General features: G+C 42.6%; 2 protein-coding genes and 1 long non-coding RNA gene across 14 annotated transcripts in view; 1 reads left to right on the top strand and 2 right to left on the bottom strand.

The window, feature by feature from the left end:
* The window catches only part of BIVM (basic, immunoglobulin-like variable motif containing), a 24,462-nt gene extending 22,369 nt beyond the window's left edge, over positions 1-2,093 (bottom strand). For 4 of the 8 annotated variants that reach the window (XM_082366126.1, XM_082366132.1, XM_082366133.1 and 1 more), the window contains exon 1: positions 1,956-2,093. The gene's annotated coding sequence lies outside the window, so the exon portion shown is untranslated. Of the gene's footprint in view, positions 1-687; positions 712-801; positions 1,483-1,510; positions 1,931-1,955 lie in introns of those variants that run through there. The other 4 variants (XM_082366134.1, XM_082366129.1, XM_082366127.1 and 1 more) reach the window with 4 other exon arrangements.
* Positions 2,094-2,792: 699 nt separating this feature from the next.
* Positions 2,793-19,855, top strand: part of POGLUT2 (protein O-glucosyltransferase 2) — a gene marked incomplete at its 5' end in the record, with an annotated part of 22,254 nt that continues 5,191 nt past the window's right edge. For 2 of the 5 annotated variants that reach the window (XR_014237203.1, XM_082366120.1), the window contains 9 exons: positions 2,805-2,986; positions 4,222-4,427; positions 6,185-6,390; positions 6,568-6,645; positions 7,690-7,862; positions 7,984-8,221; positions 9,584-9,793; positions 10,497-10,586; positions 11,759-11,899. Coding sequence is in view for 4 of the 5 variants with exons in the window: in XM_082366120.1 (XP_082222246.1) it covers positions 2,805-2,986; positions 4,222-4,427; positions 6,185-6,390; positions 6,568-6,645; positions 7,690-7,862; positions 7,984-8,221; positions 9,584-9,793; positions 10,497-10,586; positions 11,759-11,899 (1,524 nt within the window). The other 3 variants (XM_082366123.1, XM_082366122.1, XM_082366121.1) reach the window with 3 other exon arrangements.
* On the bottom strand, positions 4,448-7,681 carry LOC309616036. Its single transcript, XR_014237222.1, has 3 exons — positions 7,537-7,681; positions 7,271-7,440; positions 4,448-5,131 (listed from the first exon to the last, which is right to left on the bottom strand). It is a non-coding gene; the product is annotated as an uncharacterized lncRNA (long non-coding RNA).

The following is a 19,855-nucleotide window of genomic DNA, read 5'->3' as shown; positions in this document are numbered from 1 at the left end:
TGTTAGTGTGTTTACATGATGAATGTCTGTCTCCTGCAAGTCTGGTTTTCCTGCCTACTGTATCCCCAGGGCAATTTGTAGAAGTCTCATCAACAGATATTTTTAAGTCCCTGCACCATGCTGGGTATTACTGTAAGCCAGGGATTAGGAACCTAGATTCAGGAGGCCACCAGGAGTGGCCTTAGCAATCAAGAGCTGGAGTTCTAGCCGAGGGCACTCTTTTTCTCCTTCCTGGTTCTCATCTGTGAGAACTGAGGTTCCCTAATCCAGTAAACGACGTCATGCTGTATGAAGATTTACTAATAAAAGTGATTGCAGGACCTAAGCTCAATGATTTAATGATTTATTCATAAAATCATATCACAAGCAACAGAAGTACTGTTTAACTCTGTGCAAAAGAAATTTTATAAAATGGCCAGCTTTAAATGCACCGCTGCAGTAACGATCTTTAAGTCCCTGGAAGGAACTGCTCTGTAAAATAAACATTTGTAAATCCAATGTTCATGGCCTGGGTTACACTCTCTTTTCTGGTTAGATTCTTAAATCCTTATTTTTAAGCATCAAGTTTGCTTAGAGAACTAAACATCTTAAAAAGTCTCTTCAGTAAAGCCTTCCACGTATGACAACTATTATGATCTGTATTCTGCACGGAAGGCCGCTGAGACGCAGGGGCAGGTAAGGACTTACTAAGGATGGAATATTCTTCCGAGGGCCAGACGCACTAAACCTCAGCAGGTCTGATCTCGGTCCTTCCCCTCCAGACCCCTCCCCACGCCCTCCACGCCCCTTCCGCGGTCAGACCTGAGCCCCTTCCCAGGCAGAGGGGCCGGCCTCCGAAGGATACCGGGGGTCCTCCCGCACTCCGGCCAGCGTCGAGCCCAGGCTCCCGGGCAGGCGAGCGGAGGGCCCTCCGCCCTTCTCTGCGAAGCTCGCGGCGCCTGGAGGCCCCCAGGATGAAGGCGACAATCGCGCAGGCCCGTCCCCGCCGCGCGGAGCCGCTGTGTGCGGAGGCGGCGCGGGCGGAGAGGAAGGAGCGCGCCGGCGCCCCCTGCCCGCGCCGCTCGGCGGTCCCGGCGCCTTCGCGGGCCGCGCGTCCCCGGGTCCCCGCAGCGAGGCCTCCGGGCCCCTCCTCCCGCCCTCCGCCCGGCGGGAAGCCGGAGTTCTCGGCGACGCGGAGCGGGCAGAGGCCGGCGGGGTGTCCGCCTCCTACCCGCCCGGGGGCCCGGGGACGCGCGGGTGCTCAGGGCGCCTGGGGGGGGGGGGGGGATGGGACGCGGGCAGATCACTGTTCCCGGGAGAAGAGGGAGCCCCCGATTCGAGCTTTTGAATGCACGAGTTGATAGCATTACTAATGACAATTGCCGAAAAGGAAACAGTAAAGAAAACCCCCGCCCAGGCCCGCTTTGGCTGGCGGTTCCACCGGCCCATCAGAGTTTGGGGGGGCAGCAGAAAAGGTCGAGAGAAGGGGGGAAGGGGAGGAGGAGGCTCCCGGTACGATTTCGGAGCTGACCGTGACCCCTCCTGCGACCGCGCTGGCCCCGGGCGGGCGTGCAGGGGCAAGGGGACGGCCACCGCGCGTTCCGGTCCCGGGCCCTGCCGAGCGTGGCGTGGAGACTGCCGCCGGGCGGGAGCCACCGGTATCCCCGCGGTCCCTCCAAATCGGGCTTTGTTCCCGAGAGGACTCGTCCTTTCTCTCCCGGACCCTTCCCTCCACCCTGCGACCCAGCTCTTCACCCCACTTCTTCCCCGGAGGACGGGTCCCCACGCACTGGCGTCCACTCGGATGGCCACCGGGCACCGGAGAGGCCAGGACCCCCCGGCGTGCAGGCTGCGTTGGCGACGCAGAGAGCAGGTGGGCGGCGGCAGGCCTGGCCCGCGGCGCTCCAGTGCCCGGCGGAGGGCGCAGCGCACAGTCGCCGGCGGCCACCTCGGCCCCTGCCCACAGCCCGATGTACCTCTGGCCTGTCCGGTGGGGTCGGGTCTCTGCGGCCGCGGCGGAGCCCGGCACCGGTCCCGGATCACAGCTTCCAGTGCTTGGCCCGCGACGCGCCTCCGGTTACCCTGGGGCTGGCGTCTCTCGTCCCATCGGAGCGCGCGGGGACAGCGCCCTGACGGCTGTGCCGGGCGACCGATCGTCAGATATCATTGACAACACCTTCCTTTCATCGTGTTTTATACCTGCCCTCTGCACGTGCGGGGGACAGAGTGACAATTTTTAAAAAAAATCTTAGCTGTGCCTCCAGGCCCGCGTGCCCCTCTATTGGACAGCTACTATTTATTTGTCCCCTGCAAGCGGTGACGGCAAAGTAAATAAACAAGTGAGAGATGGTAAAACCTGGCGGGATTTCCGCTAGTCCTGTCGCGAACTACACGTCCCAGGAAGCCCTGGCGCCGGGACGCGTGTCCACTGCGCCATCCACTTGGAGGAGACCTTACTCAGTCCGGGCGGACGCGCGGGCCAATCACCTCGCCGTGCACCTTGGGCTGGAACCTGAGACGAGTTCGCCCTCAATGATGCTCCAGTTACAGAGGCAACGCAAGTTTGTTGTTATCCCGAGGAAGAGGAGCGGCGAGGTCCTTGCGCATTTCAGCAGAACTACTGGCACCTTTCAGCTGGACAAGCCAGCGCCCCGGTTGTGACCTTTCCGGGGAGACCCACGCGCCTGCCCAGCACAGCAAAGGACCCCACTTGGAGCCGCGTCTGCTGCTGCGATCGGCCGACGTGCCCCTGCCGGAGCCGCGGCTGGTTCCGTCCACCTCTTCCACTTCATTTATCTGTGGATCATTTTGAGTCCATCTTGTAAATGTTTAGCACTTTGCTGCTTTACTGCTTCTTTCTGGGGACAGTTCCAGCACTGGCCGAGACCGGCGGAGAGAGGCGACTGAGCCCGGAGAAGAGCGAAATATGGGGACCCGGGCTCAAAGCAGCTGTGGTCCTTCCCGCGCGCTATTTCTACATCCAGGCGGTGGACACATCAGGAAATAAGTAAGTCGAGCAATGGCTCCCTGACTATTTTGGAATGCAGTTAAAACTTACTAGTTTTCCCCTTAAGTTTTATCCGCCCAAGAACTCGTTTCTCCACAGCAGTTTAAAAATCCAGGACATCTGGGTGCTATTCACATCTGGTTGTAACTTTTTACCCCACCCAATCAATTTTTCTCTGTAGCTTTACAAATAATTTCGAATTAGCTCTTCTCCTGCCTATTTTGATAGGGATTTCCCCATGACTGGGGAACAAACTCCTGTACTTTGCTGAAAGTACTCTTTCTAATTATTTTTGCATAAACTGTTATAAGGAATTTAAACCCAGTTGTTAGAAACTGGTTGGTTTCACCTTTCTCTGTTTTCAGGTGGACCTCTGCAGGTAAGCGGGTTTTGAAACTCAAAAAAGAAAAATAAAGCACTATTTGAAACTTCAGAGTGGAGGGGGAACGTATCAAAATATGAATCTCCTATGTTTGTTACAACTTTATTTCGTTCCACTGAATTCAACGGTTAAAAGTATACTTAAAACGTATTTGTAGAATTCACTTACTTCTGAAATGATTGTCTTTTGTTTAATTGGTGGATGCTGACTGTATTTTGTAGGCAGAAAATCTTGGGACTAAGAAGTTTCCCAAAGCAAAGAAAAGGAGAGTTATAAATTTTGTCACTTGTCTATAAATAGTACGATTGGGGAAACTAAATACCACCTTAATCGTGACAGCCAGAGCACTCACTCCAAAAAAAACTTTTGTACAACGTCACTTGGGTGATATACTACCTACTAGCTTTTGCCCATGGCTGAGCATGATTTATAATACTGATTCTTTAAAAAAAATCTTTGAGAGAGATTTTTCAGAAAATCATTATCTTTAGAGGCACCATTTGATCACAAATTTCCAGATGGGCATGAAATAAATAGTAGGTTGATAAGACTATTTTTATATATGAAATGCATAAGTATGTTCTATGTTTACATAAATTAGTAGTCAACATATCTCCTTGCAATTTTCTAATAAAACTGTTTTATGTTATCTTGGCCATTGTAATCCTCTTCTTTTTTTCCTCTCTGATCCATCCTATTCATTCTGGTACTAAAAGCATAAGGAAAAAGAAACAAGCGTATGTTAGGGGGAGAACATGGAGGAGAATAGGAAGGTTCACAGACTACAGAACATAATCTTTGCAGGGTTGTTTCTTAAAATAATCTTTGTATCTCATTGTACTTCCCATCACAGATTCACATCTTCCCCGGGTGAAAAAGTGTTCCAGATTAAAATCTCAGCCCCAGATGAGCAATTCACTAGAGTGGGTGTCCAGATTCTAGACCGAAAGGATGGGTCCTTCATAGTAAGATACAGAATGTATGCGAGCTACGCAAATCTGAAGATAGAAGCCAAATTCCAAGGTCAACATGTGGCCAGGTCTCCATATATTTTAAAAGGTAATTTGGAACATAATTTTAACACAGCAGTATTTGAACACAATAATACATGTCATTTGCTCAACAAAAAGTTAGCATGGTATTTTTTTCACTAAAAGAAAAAAATAGACATTTCCTACTTGAAAGCTAAATTGAGAATCCTGGTATAAGAGAGAAATGCACGATTCAAATGGAAATTACAATTTGCTAAAGAGGAAAGAACATATTAAGAGAGAATTTGCTCCCTAAAGGCACAACATTAGCAAGAACTATGAAGCTATATATACGGTCATCGATGGCGCTTTCTTAATTAGAGATATATGACTTAAGTAACTGATGAGCGTTATTGAAATTTGGTCGATCACTTCAGGAAGAAAGAGGACTTGATGGGAGAGAGGGGGAATTGACTGTGGTTTTTTTTGTTTTGTTTCAGTGCTATTTTCCAGAGAAATTCTTTTTTCTTATATAGGATAAGAGTACAACGTTCTTACCTAGAGCCATATCATTCCCTCTCAGCAGAGACAGTACCCTAAAATATTAGAGAAACAGGGTGTATACAGACACATGAATCTTCCTTATCCCCTTGCTCCACGAAAGGCAAACGTTTTTCTAGAAAGTGCCTCCGTTTCTTCCCCACACTCCACCAGGACCACACAGTACCATATAACCTGCTCAACCTTCAAAAGATGTCCCATTGTCCACTACTGCCTGGGTCAGGTGACAGTCTGAGACTCATAGAAATAAATGACAGTAAAATCTCAATTCAGATTCTATATTATGTTAGTATTATTTCTATAAACACGTAATTAATTCATTATAATATTAATGAAATAGGTGTTTTGAGGATTACTTTGCTTCTTTATATTTTCTTTAAAAAAATATATTATACTAAACATAGTAGGGGTGTTTTATTTATTTGTATTGGTTTTTTTGGTTGGCTTTTTTGTTTTTGCCTCACCTCAAGGCTTGCAGTATCTTAGTTCCCCCACCAGGGATCGAACCCAGGCCCCGGTAGTGGAAGTGTGGAGTCCTAACCACTGAACCGCCAGGGAATGCCCATTTGTATTGTTACTTATGATGATTTATCCATTGAGAAGAGTACCTTAGACACTTTAAGAACTAGTTTGTATAATAGACCATTGAAATATAAATTTCTTATCATTTTGTCTTTCATTAAAACAGGTATACTCCTCTGATATCCTTTTACCAATGTTTGGTTATTCTTAAGTACACAAAACATAAAGAGTAATGCTTTGCTGTACAGCAGAAACTAACAACATTGTAAAGCAATGATACTCCAATAAAAATTAATTTAAAAAAAAAAAGAGTAATGGACTATGGGAACTTCCAATGGTCCATTGGAAGTGGTGGTCCAATGGTTAAGACTCTGCAGGAGGCATGGGTTCGATCCCTGGTCAGGGAACTAAGATCCTACAGGCCGCACCGCCAAAAAAGAAAAAAAAAAAAAAAAGAGTAATGGACTATGGTAGCCACTTAGAGCAAAAAGTAGCACCGTTGGCTTTCTTTTGAACTCGTGCCAAGTGGGCCTGACTGTGAAAATATCGTAACACCTATCTGTGAAGAGTGGTCAGAACAGACTTAACTTGAGATACACCAGAGTAATAAAAATGTTTTTCTTTTTAAAATATGTTTTCCATCAAATTGCCTTCCCTATCTAACTGGGCAAAACTTGTGAAGTCACATTACAAATATTTGTTACATGTTTCAAATGCTGAGTGAAATTATTACTGTATACTTTGTTCCTTGTGTGTAATTAGGGCCAGTTTACCATGAGAATTGTGACTGTCCTTTGGAAGACAGTGCAGCCTGGCTACGCGAGATGAACTGCCCAGAAACCATTACTCAAATTCAGAGAGATCTGGCACATTTCCCTACCATTGATCCAGAAAAGATTGCAACAGAAATCCCGAAAAGATTTGGACAAAGACAGAGCTTGTGTCATTATACCTTGAAGGATAACAAGGTACAATTCATGACTGAGGTTTGCTTGCCTTAGTGATTTTTGATTTTGACCATTTGGCTACAACTAGCTACATAGTTTTATTAAAAATCATTCTGCAGATCATTGTGATAAGATTGATCTCAGTGAAGTCAGCGGGTACTTTTAGACTAACAGAATAAACATTCAATTCTCTTCTAGGTTTATATCAAGACTCACGGTGAACATGTAGGTTTTAGAATTTTCATGGATGCCATACTACTTTCTTTGACTAGAAAAGTAAGTATTTCTTTTCTCAGATGTATAATAGACAATTTGAGCCCAATTTTACACTATAATTTTTCAAAGTAAAAATAATAACAATACCAGGGTTGTTCTATTCTGGACCCTTAAGTACTATATACTATTCTGAAGTTTTATGTCAGGTAGTGTACCTGTATTAGTCTCCTAGGGATGCTGTAACAAAGTACTGTAAACTGGGTGGCTTAAAAACAGCAGCAATTTGTTCTCTCACAATTCTGGAGGCTAGAAGTCCGAAATCAAGGTGTCAGCAAGGCAGTGCTTCCTCTAAAACCTATAGGGGGGATCCTTTCTTGGCTCTTCCTAGTTTCTGGGGGTGCCCGGCAATCCTTGGTGTTCCTGGTTTGCAGCTGCATCACTCCGCTCTGTTGTCACATGGTGTTAATCCTTGTGTGTTTTGACATCTTCATCTCTTCTCACAAGGACACCAGTCATATTGGATTAAGGGTCCACCCTACTCCAGTAGGATCTCATCTTAACTAAATACATCTGCAGCAGCCCTATTTCCAAATAAGGTCATTCTGAGATACTGGGGTTTAGGACTTCAGCATATCTTTTGGGGGGATACACTCAACCCCAAACAGTATATTATAGATGAAAATACCTGGGACTTCCCTGGTGGTCCAGTGGGTAAGACTCCGCGCTCCCAGTGCAGGCGACCTGGGTTCGATCCCTGGTTGGGGAACTAGATCCTGCATGCATGCCACAGCTAAAAGATTCCTCATACCACAATGACGATCCCACGTGCCGCAATGAAGATCCCGCGTGCCGCAACTAAGACCCAGTGCAGCCAAAATAATAAATAAATAAGTAAATATTTTTAAGAAAAGAAGATACTTTACAGTAAAATCATTTTGGTACTAAACCTACTTTGAGCCTAAAGGAGGCTTGCCATATGCTGAATCCTGTCCCTGGGTGTAGTGTGCTTTAGCAGGGTTTTAGTGGAGTTTTGACAATGATAGTGAAATGGCTGATATGAAAAACTGTACCATCATTTTAACCATCTTGGCTTTCTTTTCGTAGGTGAAGATGCCCGATGTGGAGTTTTTTGTTAATTTGGGAGACTGGCCTTTGGAAAAAAAGAAATCCGATTCAAACATCCATCCGATCTTTTCCTGGTGTGGCTCCACAGATTCCAAGGATATCGTGATGCCTACTTACGACCTGACTGACTCTGTCCTCGAAACCATGGGCCGGTGAGAGACGGGTCCCAGACGACCCAGAGCCTTGGTTTTCTTTCCTTGGTGAGTTCTTTCCCAACAACCCTTGCAGTGTGATGGTTTGGGAGAAAAATCTGTTGCACTCTCTGTCTTCCAGAGTCAGTCTGGATATGATGTCTGTGCAAGCCAACACGGGTCCTCCCTGGGAAAGCAAAAACTCCACAGCTGTCTGGAGAGGGCGAGACAGCCGAAAAGAGAGACTTGAGTTGGTTAAACTCAGCAGAAAACACCCGGAACTCATAGATGCTGCTTTCACCAACTTTTTCTTCTTTAAACATGATGAGAGCCTGTATGGTCCCATTGTGAAACACATTTCATTTTTTGATTTCTTCAAGGTATGACATCATCCGTGGCCAATCCTTTGTGTTTTTCCAAATACCTGCATTTGGGGGCGGGAATTGGAGGCCTGTAAATTACAGGGGGTGGGAGAGGTGAGCACATTTTAGAAACAGTAAGGAATGGAGCCCCAGGGACTAACCAGTTCCTAGGGGGGCAACCTGGGTTGTACTCAGTACCTAGACCTGATGTTAAATAGGCACCACAGGAGCTTGGGACCTGGGTAGAACTATAATTTTTCCCCCAACTGACCCTCAAGAAGAGCACATTTCAGCTCCAAATCCTTTTTTATTAATAAATACATGTAAGTAATTTTACAAATATTTCTCCCCAGAGCCATAGCATCACAATAGACTAAAGAAGAAATATAAACCAGGTGTCTCTTATCGGGCCTTCCGGTAGGGAAATGACTTGGAATCCATCCAAACGCTCTGCCCAGGAACTCTGGGGACGCTACACACTTTCTGTGTCTAGAATGTGCATTGTTCCTGTTTCCCCAGGATGGATCCTTTCGCTGACAACTCCCCTTTTTCAAGCAGTGGATACTTCCCTGATCTCTAGACCACTGAGGGGTTTTGAAGCCCCATGTGGTGAAGGGAAAAGTGGGCCAAAAAGTAGTCAGCTGTCTCCCGCAGGTAGGAAGGCCAGTGATTAGCTGTCTGTGCTGTAAATGGCCTGATTTTCTTTTGATGGGTTACCTGGTACGAGGAAGACCTAAAGAAGGCCATAAGTTGAATTGTCTGTGTTTCTTCCACATGCATATCACAGAAATTTTGGAAAGAAATGGGGGATTTGATACCAAATCAAATCTGATACCAGCCATCCCTCCTCAGAGGGTGTTTTGTCAGACCTTTGCTTTCTTTCTACCTGTTGAATTTGCTACAGCTAAAGACTGTTGACTACCACAGTGCTATAAACATTTTGATTCATAGATGTTCTTGCCCCAGAGCTTGTTAATTTCATTAAAACTTGCTTGTGGCCACCTGATGTTAAAAGGTAACGCAGCATAGAATGTGCCATCGTGAGGTGCTCATGTACCATCAAGAAAGTATTAAAGGGATTACAGAGTCACGATAAATCTTTCCTTAGGTTGTAGCCTTAGGACAACAGTTTTATAATTTTATTGGCTGCCCCACCGTTAGCCTTGTGGACCCTTTTTGAAACTTGGGAGAACATCAAAATGTGCCCTTAGCTCTAGGTCAGCATGTTATATATAATAGCGCTTACTAAGTGGTGGAGGCCAAGGGCAAAATCTGGCCAGTTTGTATCTGAGGTTTGATGTGTGGAAAGAGAAGGAGAATAAAAAAGAGTGGGAAAAAGGAAATTTAATGGAGGTTCTTCTACTTTACTGCTGTTTGCAGCATAAGTATCAGATAAACGTCGATGGCACCGTTGCAGCCTATCGCCTACCATATCTGCTAGTAGGTGACAGTGTGGTGCTGAAGCAGGACTCCATCTACTATGAACACTTTTATAATGAACTGCAGCCCTGGAAACACTACATTCCAGTTAAAAGCAACCTGAGCGATCTCCTAGAAAAACTTAAATGGGCAAAAGATCACGATGAAGAGGTAAGGTCAGTCTCTTTGTACCCCAATTATCATGGATTCACTTTCAATGTCTTGTGCCTGGAAAGCATTCGGGATGCTTAAATGTAGACCCTTACCTGTAAATGGGAAGCCACCTCCCCGCGGATAGCACAGATCCCTTCAGGGTAAACACAGGCATAGTGGCTTGGATTAGCTGTGTCCACTCTGCACATGACACAAAAAGCTAAACCTTGGCCTTGATTATGCTCTCTCTTTTAGTCAGTTTGATTTGAGCCCCAAGCACTGCCTCACCTCCTCTAGCAATATGAAAATGAAGATGGCCAGCCTGGCAGGAGGAAAAACTAACTGTGCTATGGATTAAAATGAGGGATTGCATGAAAGAAGCATCAAACTAATTGTCTGCTGAAAATTGTTAAGGCAGTGTATTAAGCTTCATCTTACATTTACTTTGCAAAGTCATTGTTAGTTCAATTATTGTATGCCTTTTCTCTCCAAGAGAGGCCAATTCTAGAAGGCCCAATATGACTTCTCAAACTTTCGAGTCTTAAAATTGTCCCTTTGATTTGAACAAACATACTCTGTTAAATGTTCCCTTTACCGCACAAGACCCCAAAGATATTTTTTCCACTGTTGTCCCACTAAAACGTACTCTGAAGATCAGTTAGCATATGTCTGTATGGGGAAAAATATGTTTCATTAAAGGATATTATTCTTGTTCCCACAGGCAAAGAAGATAGCAAAAACAGGACAAGAATTTGCAAGAAATAATCTCATGGGTGATGACATATTCTGTTATTATTTTAAACTTTTCCAGGTCAGTATTTTCTAAGAAAATAGACATACTTGTAATTGGTCAAGTTAGTAGCAAGTAATATTTCACTTAACAATTTCTAATAGTATATTCATTAAGGAGATATATGTATACCTCTGTAGGCAAAAATCAGGGATAAATATTAAATAATAATGAAAATAGTAGAAAGCCAAAGATTAGCTAATGGAGAATGCTACAACCTTAAAAGAAAAGTATTAATGTTAGAACCATGTGGTATGTGGTTAGAAAATTGGCTTCTGATCCTACAGAGTTACTGTGCGTGGATTCACATTTCCTCTCTGTACAATATTGCTGCTGCCTTACCGTTTCTTTTTCTATACAGTGCAAGGTATGTTTGGACCTGTTGTGCTGACCCCATATGGGCCATGACTTTTCTTGGAAATTTTTTTTATGGACCTACCCATTTAGGCATTGTAATCAGAGAGTATCTGACAATTTGAAAGGTTCTTTTTTTAAAAAAAAATGCAGTAGTAAACAAGTAATTGGCTAATAATAGTACTAGATCTAAGTTAAAATTTTTTTAATTCATAATTGCAGAATTGCAGATATTGAGCCCCGTGTCTCAGGCTCTGCTGCAGAACAAAGTTGGTCATTCCTGGTCCCTTCCCCCTTTATAACCTTTCCTAGGGGATGGTGAAGTATGTAAACTAAAGAAGGAGCTGGGGGGACGTACTATTTGAATTCCTAAAGAGCCACAGGGTAGAGTTCATTCATTCAACTCACATTTTTCGAGCCTAAGCACCTCGGCCAGAGCTTAGCCCAGAGCAAGCACATGATGAATGAAGATGCGACTGAGGCTGTACCAGCCATGGTGGGTCAGGCAGAAATAGTCTGTCCTCAGATTCTCAGTCTAGGGAAGATGGGGAGCACAGTTATTTTCGCTACATGGCAGAAGGTCAGAAAAAAATACCATACGAGTCATATCACTGAAGCGTAGACCAAGGAGTGGTCCCTTAGAAATAGGCAGCCCAAAGGTCAGCCGCCTCTCAGAAGCTCTGTTGTTGGGCTTTTAGGGGGAATATGGAGGACCTTGCATATCACCACTTGACACGTGAGTTAAGTGGACTGTGCCCTAGCAGACTCCGGCGTATCTAATTTGGAAAGTGGACGTTAAGTGATATATAAGGCCTGTTTTTGTATTGTTTCCTATACAGGAATATGCCAGTTTACAAGTGAGTGAGCCCCAAATCCGGGAGGGCATGAAGAGGGTAGAACCACAGACCGAGGATGACCTCTTTCCTTGCACGTGCCATACGAAGAAGGTAACCAGAACTCACCTTCTAGCCAGTGTCAGAGTAAGAACTAACAGTGATCCAACTCTTCATTCATTCCTTTCCTCGTTCAGTCAGGCAACAGCTACCTGAATTCCTCCTGGAGCCTCCAAGCAAGTCATTCTAGCAGAGGCAGATAAAATAGATCCCAACAAGGCAAAAGGCAAGCGCTAAGATGCAGTGAAGTGAGCTCTCAGCAAAGTGGAGGGAAGCCTTTTTCACTGTGAGAATTCACATCACGTGGCATTTGAATAGATGTTTACAGTTTGAAAAGTGTTTTCACACCTGTCATCTAAGAGCTTCATCTCCCTGTGTGATTTTTTCTGCAGAGTTCGTCATCCCAGTTTAGAGATGGAAAAATGTATAACCATCATTATTCATGTTAACAGAGTATTCATTTAAAAGCAATCTCGGTTGATACCACTACATACTGATTTTGTTTATAAAAGGCAGATGCACATATGGACTTGGCAGGTTGAAGAGGACCTTAGAGATCACCCAGTAAATGCCTTCATTTTATAGTTAACAAAACAGAGCCCAAAGAAGAGTTTAGCTCAGAATCATCTATATCTGGATTATAGCAAAGCAAGAACCAGAAGCCAGTGTATCACCTTCAAATTGTGTGCATAATTGTGTGTAAAGACAGTGTGATGGGTTGGGGGGGGGGCGGTGATTATAGGTATTTTTCATTTGAAGGAATATATATTGTATAAAGTTATTATATGTATTATATATATATATAAAATATGCTGGCTTGACATTATTTTCAGCAACAGCACCATGTCTCTGAATGGACAAACTCAGAACTGTGGCACTGGAACCACAGTTGAGAGCGCAGATTTGGCAATTATTATGTCTGCCTCGCAAGGGGGTTTAAAAGGAATAAGGTGACTACCATCCCCGACGGTGTGATGGAGCCAGCTTATACAAGTTCACAGATGGTTAAATACTTAGGAATTTTTCACAGGGGTTAAATTTTGGTAGCTTGGAATCCACATGGTGGAAGTATTTACACCATGACAACAGTACATGCTACAGATCAGTTTTGGTTGTCTGTTTTGTTTTGGGGGGGAACTGATTTGCCACTAACTGGCTCTCAGAAGTGATACATCATCAGCATTAATTCCTCTCAGTGCTGCAAGGCCATAAAACCAGTGAAAGCCAGTGACAAAACAGAAATTGCCAGAATCGAAACGTGCTCCCACATGGAGTTAGTGATTTGATATCAGAACGCTTCTGTTGGCTCCAAGTGAAAGTGGGCAGCTCCCTTTCTCCACTCCTCTTTTTAAATTTTTATCTCTAAGTGACTTTGAGGGATACCAAATGATTCCTCTGATTCATAGAAGTTAGGGACTAGAATGATAGCTTTGTTTATTTTTTGCCCATTGTCTACTCTAGCCGTTCACTGATACCATTCATAACGCAAGCCTTTTACCATAATACAGACCCTTACATGTTCAGGTTCCCCACCAATGTGACCTTACCCTTGGGTGATTCCAAATAATAGTCCTAAAAGCCTCTAGCAATAACTTGGCTTTTTTTTTTTTCCCCTTCTTTCATCTTTACGGGAAAATAATTAATAGACTAATGTAAGCCTTCTTGACTCGTAGAAGACTTCCTGATGGCTCTAAATATTTGTTTCTTAATTGCAGACCAAAGATGAACTCTGATACGCAAAATACCTTTCCTTCAAATAATGGTGCTCTGAAGACTCTTCTTAACTGAAAAGAAGAAGAATGTCTTTTAAATATTAATTCCATGGACAATATAAAATCTGCTCTGTGATTGTCTGGATTATGAAGATATGTTTCTTCTTATTATGCAGTATTCCCGTGACTGACCTTTAAAGCACATTTTTAGAATTTTATAATAAAAGCACTTTTATTTTAAAAGGCTGTGTTGTGCTAATTGTTAGCTGTGTTTGGACCATGGAGCCTTAAAAAGAGAGGGTGTCTGGGTCCTGGACTCAGAGTGAAGCGTCACAGAAGCCCCACCTACCCACACACGGGGTTTACATGAGAAAACAATAAACCTCTGTCTTCTTTTTTTTTTTCTTAAATTTTTTTTGATGTGGACCATTTTTAAAGTCTTTATTGAATTTGTTACAATATTGCTTCTGTTTTTTTATGTTTTGGTTTTCTGGCCACGAGGCATGTGGGATCCTAGCTCCCCGACCAGGGATCAAACCCACATCCCCTGCATTGGAAGGCAACGTCGTAACCACCGGACCACCGGGGAAGTCCCTAAACCTCTGTCTTGTTTACACTATTATTTTGGATAATCAGTCCCTCACAGCCAAACCTAATTCTAACTAATACATCTTCCAAGGCTTTTAATCTGGCCTCTGCCTGTATCTTTAATCAAATCTCTCACAGCTTCCTAATACGTACCCTGTAGTCCAGCAAAATCAATCCCCGTTCCTTCTGTGCCTTGTTCCTTACCTTCCTTGTACATGCTTCCCCTTGGTCTGGAATGCCGTGACCCTCTTCGTCCTCTGGCTTAGATATTCTTAAGTGCTCATTGCAGGAATCACTCCCCTGAATCTCTCCGTCTGTGTACTTGTATCGTCTTTTCCCTCCTATGGGGTCATGATCTAAATTGTAGTCTCTCTCCCTGACCAGATGTTAAGCAACTTGATTACAGAGACCGTGCTCTTCTTCTGTTTCATAGTGTGCCTGAAACTAGAAAAATGCAATAAGTATTAAATGGATGAATGAATGACTGAATGAAAATTACCCTGAAATGTGATTAAGAGAATTAAAAAGGAACTTGAAATCCTAACACTGAACAGTAGCATATGGCCCACAAATTCCTTTCCTAATTGTTTCTCTTCTACCCATCTTCCAGTTAAATAATGTGTTATAAATTTTTTAAATTGTGAAATGTTTCATATACACAAAAGTATATAAAACATAAACCTCCAGCTTAAAAATAACTATAAGAACACACTCATGTAACTACTGACAAAGAATCCTGAACCTTCTTGGCCCATCTGCATTTCCTTGTAAAGTCTAGCCTGCTGGCGATTCTTGGTGTTCCCTGGCTTATGGACGGACACATCCCTCCAATCTTTGCCTCTGTCATCACATGGTCTTTCCCGCTGTCTCCGTATCTTCTCTTCTGTCCCTTATAAAGACACTTGTCATTGGATTTAGGGCCCACTCTTAAGTAAGTCCAAGATGATTTCATCTTGGGAGTTTTAATTACATATGCAAAGACCCTGTTTCTAAGCAAGGTCACATTTCAAAGTAGTCAGGTTAGGACTTGGACAAATCTTTGGGGGCCCACTATTTACCCACTACATCTTCTAAAAACATTCCTTTTGAAACTAAGAACAACATAAGGATTCCCACCATCACACACTCCATTCCACCTAATGCTGGACGTCTGAGCTAGCACAGTAAATCTAGAAAAGGAGAAAGTTGAGGATTGAAAAACAATAAAATTATCATTAAAAGCAGATGATAGGGGACTTCCCTGGTGGTGCAGTGGTTAAGACTCTATGCTCCCAACGCCGGGGGCCTGGGTTCCGGTTCAATCCCTGGTCAGGGAACTAGATTCCACATGCATGCTGCAACTAAGGAGCCCGCCTGCCACAACTAAGGCCCAGCGCAAACAAATAAATAAATATTAAAAAGAAGAAAAACAGGTGATAGGCTATGGTACACAGAAAATCCAAATGCATCTACAGATAAGTTGTTGGAATTAACAAGAAAAGTTGGCATTTGCTGGGCTTCCCTGGTGGCGCAGTGGTTGAGAATCTGCCTGCCAATGCAGGGGACACAGGTTCGATCCCTGGTCCAGGAAGATCCCACATGCCACGGAGCAACTAAGCCCGTGCGCCACAATTACACAGCCTGTGCTCTAGAGCCAGCAAGCCACAACTACTGAGCCCGTGAGCCACAACTACTGAGCCCGCATGACACAACTACTGAAGCCCACATGCCTAGAGCCCGTGCTCTGCAGCAAGAGAAGCCACCACAATGAGAAGCCCACTCACCGCAACGAAGACCCAACGCAGCCTAAACTAGATACATTTTTTTTAAAGTTGGCATTTGCTAAATACAAAACTAGTATATAAAATTCACTTGTATTTTAATATACCAACTAGTAACAGAAATAAAAATGTTTAAGGTAAAATTTACAGTAGCTCTGAAAACTATGACGTAATTATTCGAGGAATTAAATCTAGTAAAAAGGGCCAAGATCTTTATAGAGGAAATTATGAAATCTTTTTAAAAAGTAGTTAAATCGAAAGATATTATATGTCCATGGATTGGCAGACTCAATATTAAAGATGTCAACCTTCCCCAACATAATATAGAGTCAATGTATTCCCAACCTAAATATACTCTGCCCCTTTTTCCGTGGAACTTTATAAAATTTCCTAAAAAATGTATGGACCTGCAAAGTCCAAGAAAAATTAAACACTTTTGAGGAAGTATGAATTGCAAGAACTTTCCCACCGTATAGCAAGACACTTTATAAAGCTATAGAATTTGAGACCATGTGATACTGCTGCAGGGATAGAAAAAAATAGAGCAATACCTGAGAGCGATGCATAAACAGACTGGAAACTTGATCTGTGATCCAGAACTACAGAGAGTTGGAAAAAGGTTCACATTTCAGTGAATGGAGCTGGGACTGTGTAGTGTATTAATGATTCTGATTCCAATTTCAATGTGTGGTGGTTCTCCCCACACCACCAGGCTACTTTCCAACACCAGTTGGGTGTCCAACAATTCAACTCAATTCTGACACACTACCCAGAGATAGCATCAGATTCCTCAGGTTAACGGCTCAGTCCTTCACTTCAGATGCCAATCACAAGTCCAGGCTGCCACCTGTGCTTCCAGCCGACTGGCTATAAATCAGAGGTGCTCACAACCCCCTCCATGGGTTCAATTAATTTGCTAGAGCAGCTCACAGGACTAAGGAAACCAGGTTAGTCACTAGACTACCAGTTTATTACAAAGGATATTAGAAGTATAAAAATCAACATCCAGATGAAGAGATACACAGAGCAAGGGCCCAAGCAAAGGAACTTCTGTCCTCGTGGAGTTTGGGGCCAGGCTTAATGACTTGTGGAAGCATCTAGGTCACCAACCTGAAAATTCTTCGAACTCCACCCTTTTGGGTTTTTGTGGAGCCTTCATTACATAGGCATGATTGATTAAATCATTGGCCAGCCCCCTCCCTTCCCCAGAGCAGGATAGGAGGATGCTAAAAGTGCCAACGCTCTAATCACATGGTTGTTTCTCTTGGCAACCAGCTCCCATCTTTTGGTACTTTCCAAAAGTCAACTCATTAACATAACAAAAAACCTCTTCATTGCTCTGTTGCTTCAGAAATTCCAAAGGTTTTAGGAGCTCTGTGCCAGAAATAGGACAAAGGAAGACAAAATATGTATTACTTATTATAAATCATAATGTCACAGATATCCATATATGGAAGAAAAACAATTGGATCCCCAGCATAGCATACACTCTATCCAAAGATAATTCCAGGAAGGTTAGTGACAAAAGGCAAAACATAATATAGGTGGGCTTCCCTGGTGGCGCAGTGGTTAAGAATCCGCCTGCCAATGCAGGGGACACGGGTTCGAGCCCTAGTCCGGGAAGATCCCACATGCCTTGGAGCAGCTAAGCCCGTGAGCCACAACGACTGAGCCTGCGCTCTAAAGCCTGCAAGCCACAACTACTGAAGCCCACGTGCCACAACTACTGAAGCCTGCGGGCCTAGAGCCCGTGCTCCACAACAAGAGAAGCCACCGCAATGAGAAGCCCACGCACCTCAAGGAGGAGTGGCCCCCGCTCGCCGCAACTAGAGAAAGCCCGCGCGCAGCAACAAAGACCCAACACAGCCAAAAATTAATAAATTAATTAATTTTTTTAAAAAACATAATATTTGTAATTAGCAAAGAGGCTGTCTCTGCATTATAGTAGTATGCTGGCAGCTGCAGTGGCTGAAGAATTATTAATTCCTTCACTTTGTGGCTCTGATAAATTAAGCCTTATAACTTATTATCAAAAAATGCCAACTCCAGAAGTTTCTGGAACATGTGTTTCTCATTGTACAAAACTGTTTTTCTTCACTCTGAGAAGCTTGCCATTTTAATCCGTCACAGTGGCACTTCCATAAATGGCCCGTATGTTCCTTGGACCTCAAATGACACATTAGCATAGCAGGAATTCCTCTGTCAACACTGCCCCTTGTAAAAATAAGTGAAAAGTAGGTTCTGACAGGGTGGTATTCATACTATATCTCTGCTTGTCTTATAAATCTTTTGTTTAAATGAACAGAGTTGAGATTACAGTAAGGAACTCAGGAGGACTGACTTTGGTTGCTGAACTTGGAGACTGTGACCTATTGATGGATGATTAACTTGACAAGTCTCCTCTGTCAGTGTGTTTCAAAGTTTGGTTTAGAGAACCAGATTTTCAGTTTGAACATTTGAATTAGGGTATAAGAAATTGAATTGAAAGCTTCATATGCTCATATAAACGTACATAAATTTTTCCCTCCCCAAAAACATTTTTCTGTAACAATTTTTCACTCAGCAATAAATTATGGCTCTCTTTCCATAATCTTACATTTTTCTTAGGAAGAATATTTTGGATATGAAGAGAGGATGTGGCTGTAAAAGTGTGGTGTAAGGGTTGCTTGTGATTATAGATCAGTCCTATATCATTAGAGAGCTGGTTACATAAATATACACGTATGATAAAGCTACATAAAGCTACACACACACACACACACACACACACGTGCACCTGAATGCATATAGAGTTGATGAAATCTGAATAAGCTCTGTGAATTGTATAATGTCAAGCTCCTGGTTTTGATACTTTTTTAACTTCCCATGAATATATAATTATTTCAAAATGAAATTTTATTTTTAATAAAATTTCAAAAGTAATACATGCTCATAATAACAAAAAATCAACTTCTTCCAATCCCTACCTTCTTCTCAGTAGAACACCTGTTAAAAAGTAGATTTTCAGACAGTTTTTGGATCCATAAACTTGGAGGTTAGGTCCATCAAGGACCCAGATCACAATAATTTATCTTCTCCATCCTTTCTACTAGGTAGGAAGGATTGTTTCTAATTTTCAGCTCTTCTAAAAAGAAGGCTGCCTGCTGGTAGTACGATGGGATAAATTTCTCAAAGTGAATTACTGAAGCAATGGGTAACTTAAATGTTTATAGATAAAGCAAAGCAGAGAGAGACTATACAAACTACTCTCCCATTACTAGGGTTTTAAAATCCCATTTTTCTATATAGTCAGCAACACTAGGTATTATTCATCTTTTTCATTTTTGTCAATTTGAATACAAAAATTGTTTTTAAAAATATTACCCTGATTATTTATGAAATTGACTACCTTTTTTTTCCTTGTCTTTGACTTTTCGGCCTTGTCAAATTTTCAATTTAAAAAATTTTTTCTTACTGATTTTTTTCAACTCTTTATATATTATGGACATCAACGCTTTCTATTATGTTTGCTGCAAATGTCTCCCAGTCTTTTTTGTCCTTTGACTTTGCTCACAATGCCTATATAAATATAGATGTTCTTAATTTTTATGTGGTCAGATCTGTCCATTGTAACTTTATAATTTCTTGGCTTTGCATCTTACATAGAAAGACCTTCTCATCTTGAGATATAAAGAACATTTTCCAAATTATTTTAAAATATGATCCTGTAAATTTTTAGGATCTTTTGATATCAGTAAAGATCCCTTCTTATTGTTCTTCTTAAGATTGTTCTCAAATTTTTTTTGTCTATTCTTCCAGTTGAACTTTAAAATCACTGTAAAAATTCCAAGTGAAATTTCATTAATTTGAATAGTTGATGAAACTAAAATGTCTATTGTGTTTTCCTATCAGGAAAGTGGTGCATATTTCCATTTATTCAGGTCTTTTTTGGGGAGGGGGGTGGTTCTTAAGTAAAATTTTATGTTTTTTCATATAAGATCTTG

Source organism: Balaenoptera borealis (genome assembly GCF_965194805.1).
Source record: "Balaenoptera borealis genome assembly, chromosome: 18".
Taxonomy (NCBI): Eukaryota; Metazoa; Chordata; class Mammalia; order Artiodactyla; family Balaenopteridae; genus Balaenoptera; species Balaenoptera borealis.
Note: the sequence above shows the minus strand (reverse complement) of the source record. Positions and strands in the feature narration are given on the sequence as shown.